The 19805-nt window shown below is 41.9% G+C and overlaps 1 protein-coding gene across 7 annotated transcripts in view; it reads left to right on the top strand.

The window, feature by feature from the left end:
• STON2 (stonin 2) overlaps positions 1-19805 on the top strand; it is a 157794-nt gene that overhangs the window by 128142 nt on the left and 9847 nt on the right. For all 7 annotated transcript variants that reach the window (XM_033950926.1, XM_033950927.1, XM_033950929.1 and 4 more), the window contains exons 5-6: positions 4300-6138; positions 19513-19715. In XM_033950926.1, the coding sequence (XP_033806817.1) occupies positions 4300-6138; positions 19513-19715 (2042 nt within the window). The remainder of the gene's footprint in view (positions 1-4299; positions 6139-19512; positions 19716-19805) is intronic.

Raw genomic sequence — 19805 nt, forward strand, 5'->3', positions numbered from 1 at the left:
TCCATCTAGTCCAGTATCCTGTTTCCGAAAGTCACAAGTACCTGTCAGAATTCTAAATAGCAGCAAAATTTCATGCTGCTGATCCCAGGGCAAGCAGTGGCTTCCCCCGTGTCTATCTCAATAGCAGACTATGGACTTTTTCTCCAGGAACTTGTGCAAACCGTTTTTTTAAAACACAAATATGCTAATCACTGAAACCACAACTTCTGGCAATGAGTTCCAAAGCTTAACTGCTTGTTGTGTGAAAAAAAATATTTCCTCCCGTTTATTTCAAAAGTATTGCTATGTAACTTCATGAGTGTCACCTAGGGCTCCTTTTACTAAGCCACGTTAGGGCTTTAACACACGAAATAGGGCGCGCTAAATTGCCGCCCGCGCTAGACCTTAACGCCAGCATTGAGGTGGCCTTAGTTCTAGCTGCGTAGCGCGCGCTAAAATGCTGGGTGCGCTAAAAACGCTAACGTGGCTTAGTAAAAGGCTGTACTTTTTGATGGAATAAGAAATTGTTTCACTTTTCCCTGTTCTACACCACTCCGGATTTTGTAGAGCTTTCTCATATCTCCCCTCGGTTGCCTCTTTTCCAAGGAGTCTCAGGTTCAGCCTTTTGGCACTGCAGTTTGTCTCTGTTTCTTTTTGAGATATTTTTTTAAATTTTACCATTTAATGAATACCAAATATAAATAAGGGGCATTTAAGCTTTAACATAACAAATACGAAAAGCAACAATGTGAAATCAGTGATCAAGGCCCTGCTATTTAAGAAATATATCACCCTCATCCCTCTCCTCCCTGGTAAAATCCCCTCTCAAAGCCTCCACTTCTCTGGTAATCTTTTCCTCTTCTAAATATCAACCAAGAATACAGTTCCCTAAAATGTAAAGCTCCTGGAAATGTCCAGCTTTCCTAATTGTTATCCTATTTGTAATATTGCCTAGAAATGTCCAATTATCTTATTTGTTATCTAATTCGCAATTTCTCCTGGAAATATCTAGCTTTCTTATCTCACTTGTAACCCCCAAAAATTGTAACTATCCTGGAAATGTCCAGTTAGATCTTTTGTAATCCGCCTAGAACTGCAAGGTACAAGCGGAATAAAAGTCACTAAATAGCACATAGCCAATAATCAGCAAGGGGATAGCCAGTTATCTCACGCTGAATATCCTGGTCTCCGGATTGGCCAGTGACCAGCTATGTTGCATAATATGGCCAATATTCAGTGGCTCAACAGCTAAGTTCGGCATCCAGAGACAACCGCCTAAAAGGGTGGTATAGTTTGGGCAGTTCAGATTTAGCTGGCAAGCCACTGAATATTAGCATCTGATTGCAGGTCGCCCTCTTCGCCTGGTTTCTTCAATCTTCCCAAACACGATGTCCTTCTCCAATGATCTCTCTCTCTCTACTATTCAACTAATCAGCAGGCTGTCTGGCAAGTAATCAAATACAATTCCAATGAATATCTCTTGCCATATAAAATCAAGTTTGCAAACAAATAGTCAAAGATATTTGAACACTGGGGATTCTCAGAACATTACCCTGATGATATTATATCAGCATAGCAGCACTCCTCACCGATCTACCCTGTGTATATCGTAACTTTTGCAAATATTTGTTTTATATTAAATAGTTTAAATAAATATTACATTACATTAGTGACTTCTATTCCGCTCGTACCTTGCAGTTCTAGGCTGATTATAAAGAAGCTAACTGGACATTTTCAGAAGATTTGCAAGTTAGGTCGTGGAATACATGGTTGATACTTGGGAGAGAAAAAATTACAAGAGGGGGTGAGACTATTACAAGGGAAGAGAAGGACAAGGGGAAGAGTTAAGATAACTGGATAAATTTTTTGAATAGCAGAGTTTTGATTCCTTTTCGAAATGATTTGAAGTCGCTCGTTGTTGTCAGTAAGTTGGAGATGGGGTGGTCAAGTTTCGCTGCCTGTGTCGCTAGTAGGTTGTCATACATTTTCTTGTACCGAGTACCTTTGAAAGGGGGGTAAGTAAATGGGGTTTGAGTTCTTCTTTGCCTAGTTGTAAGATTTTGATTTAGGCGGTTGTTTAGGTAAATGGGAGCAGTGCCATTTATAGCTTTGAGTAATAGACAGTATAGTTTGAATTGATTTTCTTATTTCTTCTTATCTATTCCATAATCATCTGGTGCATTTCATCTTTTACTTCTAATTCATTTATCTTTCAATATTTTGAAGCTCATAGTTTAGAATTCATTTTTCATTGTCCACTTGTCAATTCATTAATTTCATGATTAAACTTAGCTTAGATGTTGTTGCACCAAGGCGTTTCGATTCTTCTTCAGGACAGGGCTAGTGCAACAACCTTCATTTTGAGCTCAACAGCTCTGCTTATCCAGCGACCATTCCAACTACTGAAAATGACCAAAATAAGTCAGTCGGAACTTCATCATTTGGGCTTTGAGTGGCATAGGCGGTTTGATCTCTTCCAGAATTGATAGTGAGCCCTTCAAAGCCCACCCAAAACTTAGGCCCTCTTTTACTGAGGTGCGCTAACCAATTAGTGCGTGCTAATCGAATTAGCGTGCGCTAAATGCTAACGCGTCCATGGACTAATAGACTAATCACAACAATAGCCCTTATGCCTGCAGGTGTAATTTTTTTTGTAGGTACAGTAGATTTTGGAGGGCTCACCATGCAAGTTATAGTGATATCTGACCTGGGACTTTTAATGTGACATCACTGCAGTAACCCTTAGAGTGCTCCTCTGCTCTACTGCGGAGATGTAAATTAACAATGTGACTCTGTAAGACAGGCTGGAAAGTACTGTTTTTTTCACATATTTGGGTGGTGGGAGGGGGTGGGTAACCACTGGGGGAGTAAAGGGGGGGTTATACATTCCTCCAGTGGTCATTTGGTAAGTTTGGGTACTTTTTTGATCCATATTCATTTTTAAAACAGATCTAGCCCCAGACGTCTAAATGGAACCCCAGATGTTTCTCTGCGGAGCGGCCAAGTCCTAAGCCCGCCCAAAACACACCTCTAATAAGCCCCTTTAAGATTTAGATGCACTGGAGAGAAAGTTACCAGAAAGATGTCTAGAAAGTCTGTTTTGAGAATGGCCACTGGTTTATGCTGTCTTTTGGACATCTATGTTTTTTGAAAGTGAACTCCATAATATCTATTTTTTTGTTTGTTTTTTGTTTTTTTTAAATTCTTTATTCATTTTGAAAACTTACAGCAAGCGTACAGGAATATATCATTAGTAATAACAATAACACTTGTAATTCTCATATAATTCTAAAAACATAAAAATTATATCCCTTCCCACCCACCTTCTTTCAAATATTATAATCAATTATATCATAAATATAATATAAACATATAATTTAGTGAAATTTCCAGAAAAACTCCCCCCACCCCCCTTATGTGTAGATATATTCATCCAAGGAAAATGATGTTTACTCACTACAATATCGTTCCAATGGCCTCCAGATCTTATAAAATTATTATAGTTTTCTTTTATAGTGAGCTGGGCAACAGAACATCTTTCCCAAAAAGATAAGTCTTAAGCAGTTGTCTAAAATGCTCCATATTTTTACAAAAATATAAATGATCTAGCTCAGCAACAAAACTCCTTCAGAAACAAATGAGTCTTGAGCAGTTGCCTAAATTGTTCAACATTCTTACATTAACATATTTGACCTGGCAATAAATTCCACCATCTGGCCCTATATTGAGAAAGATGCCTGACTTGTTGACATATGACGTATTGAGTCCACCAACAATTGCACTGCTGTTTCTGATCTTAATGATCTTTTTGGAAAGAACCTGGTAGAAGAGGATCAGGACAGGATTTAATTTAAACAGAACTCATGTAACCATTGAAACCATGAGCTCTGTACAGTCTACAAATACACAAAAATACCAATTCAGTAGGAGTAAAACAATCACATTGATAAAGTTCCAGTAACAATAACCAATTACAGTATTTCTTGAATAAACAAATTTTCAGCAATTTCCTAAATTTAAAATAATCACTCTCATTCCTGAAGGCCAATGGCAAAAAATTCCACTTAAATGAGAAAGTATGCTAAACAGTATTGTACGAGTAAACGTCAAACGAGTAATGGAAGCAGAAGGAAGCACAAATTTGTTAGCATGGATGATAAACAGAAAAATAAAATGGTCACTGAATTTACATCACTCGGGATCGTTTTCAGACCTGGTTCCCAATCTGTAAAGCAGTTATTTGAATTTTCTAATGAACTAATTTTTGTTCCATGCACGAGACAAGCCTTGAATTCACGATCTTTACTGCTTTTATTTCAGACAACGCATCAGTTCATGAAGAAGATGAGATAGATATGGAGACAATCAACAGGCAGAGTCATGGTGTCTCTATGAATGGACACGCCACCACTACTACAACAGCACGTTTTCCAAGTTGGGTCACATTTGAAGAAGATGAAGATATTTCCTCCCCTTCCTCCCCATCCCAGAAAGAGCCTACATGGAAACCAGACATATCCCCAGCTGCAGTGAAATCGACTACAAGCTGTAATGTGTCCGAGTCATTCAGAAAGCGGGAACGTCCCAAGAGTACATTGGTGGACTTACATAAAGTTCAGAAGATTGATGTTTTGTCATTACGTAAGCCTCGGTCATTTACTGGATCACCCTTCAGGACCACCAATCCTTTTCTAGATGAATCACTGAAGGATGTTCAGCCATCTCCCATCAACCCTTTTAGTTCATTTTTTGAGGAAAGAGAGAAGCGTTCCCGCACCACTTCTCTCTCCAGCACTCAAAGCATAGACCAGTCAGACTCCCTCACTCTTATCTCTCAAGAACTTGATGCCATCAAATTTGAGGAATACAGAAAGAGGCTTTCCCAGGCTGATGTCCTTCAGCAGTTGAAACAACTTCAGTTCGAGGAGCCTGATCATCTAGAAAGCCCTACATTACCTGATGATGACCCGGTAAAATCTGATGAGCATCTTGGCCCTTCTTTGACTTTTGTTCAGCCTCAGCCTAAAGATGGTTGGTCAATGATGATGAGGATACCTGAGAAAAAGAACATCATGTCATCCAGACACTGGGGACCCATCTATGTGAAGCTGACAGAAGTTGGATTTGTGCAGCTTTTTTATGAAAAGGGACTAGAAAAACCTTTCAGGGAATTCAAACTGGAAAACAACCATGAGGTTTCAGAGCCCAAACTCCAAACCTATGATGAGAATGGGAGGATACATACTGTTAGAATAGACTACGTAACCTACACAGAGAAAAAAAAGTACCAAGCAAAATTGTCTGTCACCCACACAGCAGAACGGGAACAAGTGATCAAACTGGGCACAACCAATTATGAAGACTTTGCTAGCTTCATTGCTGCTGTTCAGAATGTTCTAATGAACCTCCCAGCCACAGTGGATCTAAGCAAAGTAGGCTTAAATTACACCAAAGAAGAAATTACAGTTGACTTGAGAGATGAGTTCTATGGCATTCTGTCCAGAAGAGAGAATAAAATTCTTCAGCACTCAGTGGTGACACACATCTATGTCCTGAGTTTTCTCTCTGGGCTTGCCGATTGCCAATTGGGTTTGAATGACGTGCTTATCAAAGGGAATGAAATTGTGTCAAGGCATGATATCATGCCCACCACAACCACAAAGTGGATTAAACTGTGTGACTGCCAATTTCATTCATCTGTTGATGAAGAGCTGTTTCATAGTTCCAGAATGATTACGTTCAACCCTCTGGATGCCTGTAGGTTTGAGCTCATGCGTTTTAGGACAGTATTTGCAGAGAAGACTTTGCCATTCACCTTGAGGACAGCAGCATGTGTCAAAGGTGCCGAGGTTGAGTTTCAGAGTTGGGTGGTGATGTCAGCTGGCTTCTCCAGCAACCGTGACCCCCTCACTCAGATGCCTTGTGAGAATGTGACGGTTCGGTATCCAATACCAAATGAATGGGTTAAAAACTTTCGGAGGGAAAGTGTTCTAGGGGAGAAATCTTTGAAAGCAAAGGTGAACAGAGGGGCCAGCTTAGGCTCAACCAGCATGTCTGGCCCTGAACCAGCAATGAGGGTAACTTTGGGTACTGCTAAATATGAACACGCATACAATGCCATTGTATGGAGGATAGGCAGGTTGCCTGATAAGAATGCAGGTAAGAACTTTCTTTCCTAGTGCTTTGAAAAGTTATGGGTAGATCTAGTAGACTGGCTGCCTTCTTGTTTTCTCACTTTGAAAAGTTATAACATTGTACTCGTAACCTTGTCAAAGGATATCACTCTATAATTCCATTAGATTAATTACAGGTTTTGATACCTCTTATCAAATAACATGAATAGCCAAAGATGAGGTTGTATGTCAGCTCTTGAGATTACATAAGTCTCATAAGAGCATTTTTAGGTAACTATAAAGTTGATCCAATAAAACAAATTTCACAGCCTACAAAGAATCCAGTTTTCTCTAGGAGCGGTATAACTATGGGAACTCTACACTGTGAATCCTACAGTATTAAATCATGATTCTCATTATGTCACATCTCAAGACAAATACAGTAAAACCTTGGATTGCAAGTAATTTAATATGCAAGTGTTTTGCAAAACATTTGATTAAATTTTAACTTGATATACAAGCAAGGTCTTGCAATACAAGTACATACAGTATACACACATCACAACTGAGCCGATGGTTCATCTTTCTCTGACACTGCAGGAGTGTAGTGACTGTTCTAAACGAGCGAGGTCTTGCAATACGAGTCCATACAGTATACACGCGGCACATCATCACAACTTAACCGTTGGTTCTTCTCTCGCTAATGCTGCGGGAGTGTAGTGACTGTTCTAAACAAGCAAGGTCTTGCAATACGAGTCCATACAGTATTTTGTATTAAAGTTTTAGGCTGTGAAGTTTCTATTATTTCTTATGGGGAAATTCACTTTGATGTATGAGTGTTTTGGATTACAAGCATGTTTTTGGAACGAATTATGCTCGCAACCAAGGTTTTACTATACTATATTTGTTTATCTTATAACTCAATGAAGGTTGTATTGGGGGGGCAGAGCTGACAACTATTATCTGCACTCAACTTTCTGCCAAGATCCTACAATCAGACTTTCTCCAAGGGGTTGAGGAATTTCCCTACAATGTTGAGTTTTCCCCTGCATGCACAAAAGCATGAAACTGGACTGCAGAAAAGGATGAAAAGCTCATCTAATCTGCCCAATTCCTTCCTGGCGCAATGCCCTAGATCCCAGTTAATCTTTGGCTTTCCCATCCCTTCTTTGCTAATAGTGATCCTTGGTGCTTATCCCAATCTTTCTTGAATTCTGTTACTGTTATTTCATTGCATTTTCCTCAACATGCCATGTTTTGTTAAGAAACAATTGATATAGGATCGAGAAAATAGTTTACTGTATGATATTCATACATCTATTAGCATGGCGTTATTCACTGCATCTATCTAACTTTATCACAGAGAAACTGAAGGGAGATAGGTTCAAATCAAATGCAAGGAAGTTTTTCTTCACCCAAAGGGTCGTGAACAAATGGAATGCGCTCCCGGAGGAAGTGATCCGGCAGAGTACAGTACAGGGATTCAAACAGGGATTGGACGGATTCCTGAGGGAAAAGGGGATCGTGGGGTACTGAGGGAGGTGCTGGGGTGTTGCATAAGTATAGACAGCTCACCAGGTCGTGCAGGTGCAAGGCCGGAGGGTTAGGACATTGATGGGAAGATAGGACTTCGATGAGAAACCTAGGGGGCAAGGGGGCCCCTTCTGGTGATTAAGGCAGGTCATGACCTGTTGGGCCGCCGCGGGGGCGGACTGCTGGGCGGGATGGACCTCTGGTCTGACCCGGCAGAGGCACTGCTTATGTTCTTATGTTCTTAAACAAATGATATCTGCCCAGTGGCTGCTATGTAAAATCCTGCAATGGCGGCAGCATGCTAAAGGAATATGAACACGTTTCCGATTACTTAAGACCCCCCCCAAATGCAAAACAAAACTAAAACTAAGACCACATTCATGTGAAAACCAATCCTTCTGCATTGTCAGAATAGAACAAATGATCACGTAATCGATGACCTCACTCTTCGTTTTCTCGAGTTGGTTTTGGTGAGCTCAATCACTGATAATAGTAACAGACAATTGGTTTCTCTCGGAAGAATGTCTCCAAATGGTTTTGTTTTGGGAATACCATCAGTGGCATATCGAGGGAGGGTGGCGCCTAGCATTGCCTTACCTGTCGCTTAAGCACCCTCATTTTTCCCTGTCACTTGAGTGCCCCCCTCCCCCGTTTACCTCTTGAAATGTTCGCTGGCGTGAGCAGCCTCTTCTACCTGCTGCTCGCGCTGGCCTTGGCTTCCTTCTGACATCACATCCTGGTCCCGTGACTAAACAACACTTGAACCCACTGGAAGGTTTCTTGGGAAAGTAGCCTGCAAAACCAAACAGCTCAATTGTCAAAAATAAAATGTCTGTTTTTTGAGGGTTTAAAAAAAAAAAAAAAATCAAAACCCAGTTGAGGAGAAACAGCACAACACCGTCCTACAGATGAAGAGAAGCTGGGCTCTTGCAGAAGTCAGGCAGGTGGAAAGGCACGCACACATGCACGGTCAGGACGCCCACACACAAACACGCATCCATATTCTCACACTCCATCCAAGCTATAGCATTTGTTTGCACAGCTTCCAGCCTTCCTTATGCTCTATAACCAATAGACATTACCAGTTCCTGTCCAGGAATGAACACACACATAGAAGGGAAGGGGTAAAACGCCGACCTCATGGACCTCAAACCGCACGTCCTTAAAAATCTGAGGTCCGTGCCACTTGTAGTTAGTTTCTGGCTCTGACAGACCTCGATGACAATTTAGCGCTGACGGATCCGTCTCAGCATAGGGAGGGAAAAGTATTAGCACTAAAATGTCATCGAGGTCTGTCAGAGCCGCGGACCTCAGATTTTTTAATTTACTGGGGCTGCAGGAAACCGGTTTAAAGGATTGGTTTTAGAGCTGCTCCAGCACTAGTCTCTGGCTCTGACCGACCTCGATGACATTTTAGCACTGACGGATCCTAATACTTTTCCCTCCTTATGCTGAGACGGATCCGTCAGCGCTAAAATGTCATCGAGGTCTGTCAGAGCCAGAAACTAACTACAAGTGGCACGGACCTCAGATTTTTAAGGATGTGCGGTTTTAGATCCGCGAGGTCCGCGTTTTACCCCTTCCCCACATAGAGCTCTCTTAGCTTTCCTGAGTGGGGCTTCAGGCTTCACTGATCTAATAATTGCCCTTCTGATCTCTTTCCTATATCAATTTGTACTTCCTCCCTCCTTTCCCTCTAATCGAAAGTATGTCTGTGATTCTCCAAAATTTGTCTGTCCCCATTTATATTTTTTATTGTTTATCGCTTTTGTAATCTACGAAAAAGCGATTTTATCAAATCTCAACGAAACCTGAGACTTGAAGACTAAGGCCCTCTTATACTAAGGTGTGCTAACTAATTTAGCATATGCTAAACCAGTGATTCCCAACCCTGTCCTGGAGGAACACCAGGCCCATCGGGTTTTCAGGCTAGCCCTAATGAATATGCATGAGAGAGATTTGCATAGGATGGAAGTGATAGGCATGCAAATTTGCTTCATGCATATTCATTAGGGCTAGCCTGAAAACCCGATTGGCCTGGTGTTCCTCCAGGACAGGGTTGGGAACCACTGCCCTAATGAATATGCATGAGAGAGATTTGCATATGATGGAAGTGATAGGCATGCAAATTTGCTTCATGCATATTCATTAGGGCTAGCCTGAAAACCCGATTGGCCTGGTGTTCCTCCAGGACAGGGTTGGGAACTACTGCCCTAATGAATATGCATGAGAGAGATTTGCATATGATGGAAGTGATAGGCATGCAAATTTGCTTCATGCATATTCATTAGGGCTAGCCTGAAAACCCGATTGGCCTGGTGTTCCTCCAGGACAGGGTTGGGAACCACTGCCTTAATGAATATGCATGAGAGAGATTTGCATATGATGGAAGTGATAGGCATGCAAATTTGCTTCATGCATATTCATTAGGGCTAGCCTGAAAACCCGATTGGCCTGGTGTTCCTCCAGGACAGGGTTGGGAACCATGCATGCATGTTAGTCTATGGACGCATTAGCATTTAGCGTGCACTAATTCGATTAACGCACCTTAGTAAAGGAGGGTATAAGGGGTCCTTTCACAAAGGGGCGCTAACCGATTTAGCGCATGCTAATCTTTACCGTACGTGAAATCGGTTAGCGCCCCTCAGTATCTGCAGATTTATTTAAAAATTTATATACCGCATAATAACTATGCGGTTTCCAAAATTGCATGCATACATATTGAAGAAATGCTAAACATGTTTCAACTAGACAAAAATAAGAGACAATTAACTAACGGTATCATTATTAAAATCTTCTTTTAAATTTTTCCCGCAAGATGGAAACACAAGATCCCATAAAATCATTTACAGGAAAGCATTAACAGAGAATAGCACTGGCACAGGAAGGCATTGAAAAATAATTGTGTTTTCAACATTTTCTTAAAGTTCAATCTCCCATCCCAAAATCGCAGAATACCAGGCAGCGCATTCCAGAGCTTGGCGCCAGCTACAGACAGCATTGTTGCCCCGATCTTAACATGAGAGACTAAGATCAATGCCAATGTTTTGAGCTACGTACAATATTGATAGTCGTCAAAATATCCTGGCATAAAGCATCTGCTGCTTCACGATGTCCTTTCACGACCATTAAATTTCGGTTTATGTGGTCTACACGTTGTAACATATTCAGATCTTTTGATTGTAAAGTATTTGCCACTATTTCTAGCAGAGCTGAATACTTTGCAATTAACTCCACGCACATGATGAATTCAGATTTTGTCGCAATTTTTCTAGTAGCAGCGTTACCTTCTTTTGATAGCTTTTCCAACCCTTGAATGATAATTACAAAATATTATTTGACTATGCCAATACTTTTGTACTTCTGGAATGTTGAGTACATACTGTCTTTGCACAACAGATTCATGAAAAAAGTTTATCATATCCTTTACTGTGGCAATTCTGTTTCGGATTTCTGGTACATGGTTTAAATACACAACAAAATTCAGTTTGTGACCGACACAATGAAAAATCAGGGCTTTTTAAAACTTATCTAGCATGTTCTACTGAAAACCACTAATATGCCATGGTTGAACATCCATCTTAATCCTGTGGGACAGGCATACGGGATTTCTTAGGGAAAGGAACAGACAGTGGATGCTGCAGATGGGCCATTTGGCCTTTATCTGCCATTATGTTTCTATGAGATCTTGCCAGGTACTTGTGATCTGGGTTATCCAGGTTAAACATTGAATAAGTGGGAGTTTGGCAAACTCCAACATGACCAGAGGGAAAATTGGCTTTAGGTAGAGAATAGATTCTGCAGAATTGCTTGCCCAAACCAACTGCCTCTTCTGGACTTGTATTCTAAACAGTAAGAGGAAAAGAGAAACATGTTGGCAGATAAAGGCCAATGGCCCATCCAGTCGGCCCATCCGCAGCATCCCCTATCTCCTCCTCTCCCTATTTGCTAAGGCTCTTAATATTTGCATCTCCTCTTCCTATAGGCTAAGGCTCTTTACACCTGCATTATGAGGTCATAGAGCTTTATGGTTATAGAAACATAGAAACATGATGGCAGATATGAAGAGTGGATATCTCCCTATTGGCTAAGGCTCTTAACATTTGCATCTCTTTTTCCTATAGGCTAAGGTTCTTTACACCTGCATTGTGATGTCATAGAACTTTAGTAACATAGAAACAAGATGGCAGATAAAGGCCAAATGGCCCATCCAGTCTGTCCATCTGCAGCATCCACTATCTCCTCCTCTCTCTATTGGTTAAGGCTCTTAACATTTGCATCTCCTCTTCCTATAGGCTAAGGCTCTTTACACCTGCATTGTGAGGTCATAGATCTTTAGTAACATAGAAACATGATGGCAAATAAAAGCCAAAAGGCCCATCCAGTCTGTCCATCTGCAGCATCCACTATCTCCTCCTCTCCCTATTGGCTAAGGCTCTTAACATTTGCATCTCCTCTTCCTATAGGCTAAGGCTCTTTACACCTGCATTGTGATGTCACAGAACTTTAGTAACATAGAAACATGATGGCAGATAAAGGACAGAAGGCCCATCCAGTCTGCTCATCCACAACATCAACTATCTTCTCCTTTCCCTAAGAGTTCTCACATGCTTGTTCCGTGTTATCTTAAATTCAGATACAGTCTTTGTCTCCACCACTGCTATTGGGAGACTATTCCATGCATCTACCACTCTTTCTATAAAGAAGTATTTCCTTAGATTACTCTTGAGCCTATCACCTCTTAACTTCATCCTATGCCCTCTCCTTCTGGAGTTTTTATTCACCTCCTGTAAATTAACACTACAGAGAAATTTTATTTATTTATTTAATTTTCTATACTGTTCTTCCAAGGGAACTCAGAACAGTTTATATGGATTTATTCAGGTATTCAAGCATTTTCCTTTGTCTGTCTTGGGGGGCTCACAATCTTTCTAATGTACCTGGAGCAATGGGGGGATTAAGTGACTTGCCCAGGATCATAAGGAGCAGCATGGGTTTGAACCCACAACCTCAGGGTACCTCAGAGTACTGAGGTTGTAGCTTTAAGAATCAAAAAACTGTGGATACGATGCACTTGATGTCAAGGGTTGTTGTAATGTTACCACATTAATATACCACGGTTTTTTTGTTCTTGGATTTGCCCTGGTTTCCTGTGGTACTTGTTGGTGTTTCTTTGTTGCTGACTTGAGGCTGTAGCTTTAACCATGTGCCACACTCTCTATCATATCCCCTCTCTCCCATCTTTTTTCCCGAGTATACATATTAAGGTCTCTAAGTCCGTCCCCATACAATTTACGACAAAAACCACTCACTAATTTTGTTTCAGCCTTCTGGACCGACTCCAACCTATTTATATCTTTTTAAAGGTGCGTTCTCCAAAATTATGCACAGTTTTCCAAATGGGGCCTCACCAGAGACTTATACAATGACATTATCACCTCCCTTTTCCTACTGGCCATTCGTATCCTTATGCACCCAAGCATCTTCCTGATTTTGATTGTTGCCTTTTCTACCTATTTTGCCATCCTGAGATCATCAGACACAATCACCCCAAGACCCGCTCTTCTTTTGTACACAGAAGTACTTCGCTTCCTATACTATACCATTCTCCTGGATGTCTGCAGCCCAAGTGCATAACCTTGCATTTTTTAGCATTAAATCTTAATTGCCAGATCCCACCTCATGTTATCCACACACTCCAGGGTGTCGACCCTATTACAGAGCATGGTATCATCCACAAAAAGACAGTGTTTTCCAGACAGTTCTTCTGCAATATCACCCACAAAGATGTTAAATAGAGTCGGCCCATGGACAGATCCCTACAGCACTTCACTAACAACATCCTTTTCCTACAAGCAAACTCCATTACCACGATCCTTTGTTTCCTTCCACTTAACCAGCTTTTAATCCAGTTTGTCACTTTAAGGACCATACCGAATGCATACAGTTAGTTTGTCAATTGCCTATGTGGCGCCATGTCAAAAGCTTATACTACATCTAGCGCCCCTCCCATATCCAACTGTTTAGTCACCCAGTTAAAGAAATCAATCAGGTTCATCTGACAAGATCTGCCTCTTGTAAAACCATGTTGCCTTGGGTCCTGCAGTCCATTTGATTCTAGAAAACTCAATATCCTCCACTTGAGAAGCGTTTCGATTAGTTTTCTCACTACCAAGGTCAGAATAACCGGCCTGTAATTCCCAACCCCCTTCTTACTTCCGCTATTATGCAAAGGGACCATATCCGCCCTTCTCCAGTCCTCTGGAACCAAGACAGACTCTAAGGAAGCATTGAAAAGATGAGACAACGGAACCACCAGAACCTACCCTATCCCTCCTAAATAGATTATAGCCAGGTATAACTAATTCCCAATCATGGTTCTCTATGAACTACATCTCTATGACTACCACTAAATCCAATTCAGCTTCTACCATTCGAGCCTCTAGATCTGGAATTTTGTTTCCCATACTACGGGCATTGGTGTACAAAGCTTTGCAGCTATCACCCTTTTGTCTTATTTCAATAATGGTATTCCTGGGAGTTATTAATTACCTTGGGGTATTTTACACCCATCCCCAGTAAATTTAGTTTAAAGCTCTCTTCAGCACATTAGCCAATCTGTTACTAAAGACACTTTGTCCCTTCTAAGAAACCAAAGCGCTCATGTTGACACCATCCATGCAAGTATGTGAATTTTTCTCATTTGTCCTTTACCTAAGACAGGAAGGAGTGATGAAAACACTGCCTGTGCACCTAACTGCTTCACCCTCTGTCCCAGTGCCATGAAGTCACTTATGATGTTCACTATCATTTGTGACAACATGGTTGAGCAGCATAGGTTTGATGAGTCTTGGCAAATGTTCCGTTACATCTCGAATCTTTGCACACCTCCCTTGACAACATATCCAGATGGCAGATAAGTGCCTCTGTACCTCTCAGAAGGGAATCGCCAACCACCATTACCTTTCACTTCTTTTTTTAATATTCTTTATTCATTTTTAAAAACTTACCTTTCACTTCTTAATGTTTCTTCTTGAGATATTTTTATATCTTCTGCCTCTAGGGCTGCAAATTGGTAACAGCGGGATCTGGATAGTCTCTATTGCTACCCATCAACTCCCTTTTCCCATAACCCACCCCCAAATGAGACCAGCACACTTCATTATGGAATATATAGCCGCAGCTCTTTATTAAATCCACCATAACAATAAATTAACATGAATAACATAAATAACATAACCTCATAAACATATTAACCCTCTATTAACAAACCACATCAGCAAGCTCCTCCCGAGCTACCCCTATGTAATCATTAACCTTTGCCCCCGACCCCGCCACAAACAGCAAGCGTCCGAGGGGTGGCATGACCTCATGCCCCTTTAACCCGGGTCACCTGACCCCAAGGCGCGGCTCCCAGCCGGCCCCCCGCTCATCGCCTGATGAGCCCCAGCACCCAGTAGCTCGGGAGACCCGCCTACCCGAGCTACCAAGGCCACCACCGCGGGAGGGTGGGAGGGAGAAAAACCGCCCTGGAGGACCTGAAAGAACCGAGTCCTCCAGGGTCCCGGTCTACTCGTTCCCTCTGCCCCACCCCTCGAACTCGCTTCACCCTATCCTAGCCCTGCCTTTTGGCGGTAACCCCTCCCCAATTCCTTTAACTAAGTTTCCCTAACTAACGGCCAATTCCCCCCCCCCCCCCACCTTGCCTTTCTGGCAACACGAGGCCTCCCAGCCCCGTGTTACCATACGCCCTTCGAGACAAGCTCTCGGGCTCCTTATTCTTCAGTTCAACAGAAGATGGAGTAGTGAGGTTCACTTTGCAGGGTCTGGTGCATCCTCTTTCAGCACAATGACTCCATCCCCTTTGCTGGAGATGCCCAATGCATCAAAAAGCATTTCTGGGATGGATTTCAGATTTTTACAGATGTCTCTTTGTATTGCCATGTCGTCTTAGTTCTTGTACTTCTTTCATGAGGGATTCAATACGCATGCAACTTGTATATGAAACTACGAAGCAATGAGGGAATTGGTAAGGAAGAAACTTAGGAACACTTCCAAAACATGGCTAACGGTAAATCATGCCTGGTCCTTCTTCAGGGACATGGTGAGCGAGGCGCAAAATCTGTATATCCCCAGATTCAGGAAGGGGTGTAAAAAGAATCGAACAAAAGACCCGGCGTGGATAACCAAAACAGTGAAGGAAGCGATAGGCAATAAGAAAAAATCATTCAAGAAATGGAAAAAGGACAAAACTGAGGGGAACTGGAAAGAGCACAAGAAGCATCAAAAAGAATGTCACCGTGAGGTTCGGAAAGCCAAAAGAGAGTATGAAGAGAGGCTAGCCAGGGAAGCAAGAAATTTCAAACCATTCTTCAGATATGTTAAAGGGAAGCAGCCGGCTAGAGAGGAAGTGGGACCGCTGGACGACGGAGACAGGAAGGGAGTGGTGAAGGAGGAGAAGGTAGTGGCAGAAAGGCTTAACATGTTCTTCTCGTCTGTATTTACAAACGAAAACACATCCAACATACCGGAACCTGAGCAATTCTTCAATGGAAGTCAGGCAGAAAAATTAACATCCATAGAAGTGAGCCTTGAGGACGTTCGTAGGCAGATAGAAAAACTAAAAACTGACAAATCCCCGGGTCCGGATGGCATACATCCAAGGATTCTGAAGGAATTAAAGGAGGAGATAGCGGAACTACTGCAGCAAATTTGCAACTTATCCCTGAAAACAGGCGAGATCCCGGAAGATTGGAAGATAGCCAACGTTACGCCCATCTTTAAAAAGGGATCAAGAGGTGACCCGGGAAACTACAGGCCGGTGAGCCTGACTTCGGTTCCGGGGAAAATGGCAGAAGCACTGATAAAAGAAAACATCGATCAACATTTTGAAAAAAATGAACTTCTGATAACCAGCCAGCATGGTTTCTGCAAGGGAAGATCGTGCCTAACGAACTTATTGCACTTCTTTGAAGGGATCAACAAACGGATGGACAAAGGAGACCCCATAGACATCATATATCTAGATTTCCAAAAAGCCTTTGACAAGGTGCCCCATGAACGTCTACTCCGGAAACTGAAGAACCATGGGGTGGAAGGAGACGTACATAGATGGATCAGAAACTGGTTGGAGGGTAGAAAACAAAGGGTAGGAGTGAAGGGTCACTACTCCGACTGGAGGAGGGTCACGAGTGGTGTCCCGCAGGGCTCGGTGCTCGGGCCGCTGCTATTTAATATCTTCATAAATTATCTAGAAACAGGAACGAAGTGCGAGATAATAAAATTTGCGGACGACGCCAAACTATTTAATGGAGCTCGGACTACAGAGGACTGCGAAAAGTTGCAAAGGGACTTGAACAAATTAGAAGAATGGGCGGCGAAATGGCAGATGAAGTTCAACATTGAAAAATGTAAAGTATTACATGTGGGGAGCAGAAACTCGAGGTACAACTATACAATGGGAGGGATGTTATTGAATAAGAGTACCCAGGAAAGGGACTTGGGGGTAATGGTGGACATGACAATGAAGCCGTCGGCACAGTGTGCAGCGGCTGCTAAGAGAGCGAATAGAATGCTTGGTATAATCAAAAAGGGTATTACAGCCAGAACGAAAGAAGTTATCCTGCCATTGTATCGGGCGATGGTGCGCCCGCATTTGGAGTACTGCGTCCAATATTGGTCGCCGTATCTTAAGAAGGATATGGCATTAGTCGAGAGGGTTCAAAGGAGAGCAACACGTCTGATAATAGGTATGGAAAACCTGTCATACTCTGAGAGATTGGAGAAGCTGGGTCTCTTTTCCCTGGAGAAGAGGAGACTTAGAGGGGATATGATAGAGACTTACAAGATCATGAAGGGCATAGAGAGAGTAGAGAGGGACAGATTCTTTGAACTTTCGAAAAATAAGAGAACAAGAGGGCATTCGGAAAAGTTGAAAGGGGACAGATTCAAAACAAATGCTAGGAAGTTCTTCTTTACCCAACGTGTGGTGGACACCTGGAATGCGCTTCCAGAAGACGTTATAAGGCAGAGTACGGTACTGGGGTTCAAGAAAGGATTGGACAAATTCCTACTGGAAATAGGGATAGAGGGGTATAGATAGAAGATTACTGCACAGGTCCTGGACCTGTTGGGCCGCCGCGTGAGCGGACTGCTGGGCACGATGGACCTCGGGTCTGACCCAGCAGAGGCATTTCTTATGTTTTTATGTTCTTATGTAGTTCCTCACCTTGGATCAAGCATTCAGTCTGCACTAATGTAGATGCTTTGGAGGTAGTGTTTATTAGCCATACTGTAACTAGAAGAGCTTTTTGAACCTATGGGTAGAAAGAGAAGTGCCTATCAAGGTTGCAACCCTGGTTTTCTTGTACTTGTTCTGTGAGTTTGAAGAACCTGTACAAATTCCCTTTGTAGGTTTAGTTCAATTCAATGTACTTCCCCACCTATTATACAGTGATTTAGCTTATCCTTTCAGGTTTAGGAATGTATTTGTATCTCTGGTGTGTAGAGTTGTGCTTGCTTAGTAGTTTTAATTGAAGAGGTTAACCCTTTCAGGACCAAGGGACATATTTGTCCCATAACTTTAATATCCTATCAATTTTGATTGGGATAGTCTACAGTTCTAAATTTGATATGTACGGATTCCATATGATACTACCTTTATGTAAACAAACTGGTTCCGACATTCATTCATTAGCGTCGTTGCTAGATTGACGAGAAGATTCACTTGCCACACTGTCCATAAGCCAGAAGTGTGATTTTTTTAAATAAAAATAATGATATTTCACAAAAAAAATCAATTTTTTGGCATCTGCAAGCCCTTTTTACCATAAAAATGTCGTCAAAACCACAAAAATTGGCCTACGATCCTTATGGTCCTGAAAGGGTTAAAGTACTAATTAAGGGCTTGAAATAAAAATTGTTGGTTTTTTTTAATAATAAGTAAGTAATATGTGACTTGGTGACTTCTTCATTAACCTTGAAGCAATACTACCTAAAGCAGGAGTGCCCAAAAGGTCGATCGCGATTGACCAGTAGATCACAAAGGCAACACGAGTCGATCGCAGAGCCGCAATAGACTTGCGTTGCCTTTGCGTTCTGTTCTTCCTGCTTCCCCTAAGCCAAGCCAGACACATACAAGTGCCGGCAATAACACCCCTCGCTGACAAGTTTCAATCTCTTCTTCAGGGTCAGGGATGTGTGTATTTATTTAAGCTTCAACAAAAAGTCAAAGTTACCCTCCCACTTATCGCTAGAACTTTATACCCCTCCATTTATTCTGTATATAACCTCTTAATTTCTCACCTGACAGTTTTAAACCTTTCCACTTCACAAAAGCTGCCGCCATTAAATTCAAAATGGCTGCAGTGTTTTTAAAAGAGCAACCCCCAAACGTCATTCCTGTCAGAATTTATCACGGGTAGCTTTGTTAAAGCCGTAATACACCCAGAGAACAGAATTCATCTGATGTTGCACTATGAACCGTCTATTGCCTACCTTCCTGAAGAAGAGATTGAAGCGCATTGGCGACCATGAAGAAGAGATTGAAACGCATCGGCGAGGGGTGCTGTTGCTGCAAAAAAGCTAAGTCAAATGCTATATAAAGAATAAAAGGGAAAAAAAAGTGTTAAATAAGTATATTGAGAATGCAAAAGAAAATTTAAAAGGATTGACGAAGATTGCAGCCATAGTTGAGTTATATTACTCATATGGCGATCTGATGATCCTTGGGATAAATGAATAAAATATTATGTAGACTGTATCCGCTACTATGAAATTGATTATTTATAGCGTTCTTGAAGGATGTATTGATTAGACTATAAACACATTAGACGTGATCAAAAGCATCCCTACTGATTTGTGATCCATTCTTCTTCCCCTGCTGTAGCTTCGGGGCAACCTCATTGCTTCTTCTGCCATTTGGAGCTGGGCTCAGACCGAGAAGTGCCTTCTAGCTTTGTCCGCTATGTGGACATGGAATTTGACATGCCAGCCACGTCAGCATCCAAAGCCGCTGTCCGGTCCATTTCTGTGGAAGACAAGGCAGATGTCAGGAAGTGGGTCAACTACTCAGCACACTACAGCTGCAAGGTAAGGTCAGCGAGAAAGCAAAAGAGGACAGGACTTGAGCAGTAGAAAAGAAATAGGTGGCTCTTCCTGGATTATAGGTTGACACGTGGT

This window comes from Geotrypetes seraphini, chromosome 7 (genome assembly GCF_902459505.1).
Source record: "Geotrypetes seraphini chromosome 7, aGeoSer1.1, whole genome shotgun sequence".
NCBI lineage: Eukaryota > Metazoa > Chordata > Amphibia > Gymnophiona > Dermophiidae > Geotrypetes > Geotrypetes seraphini.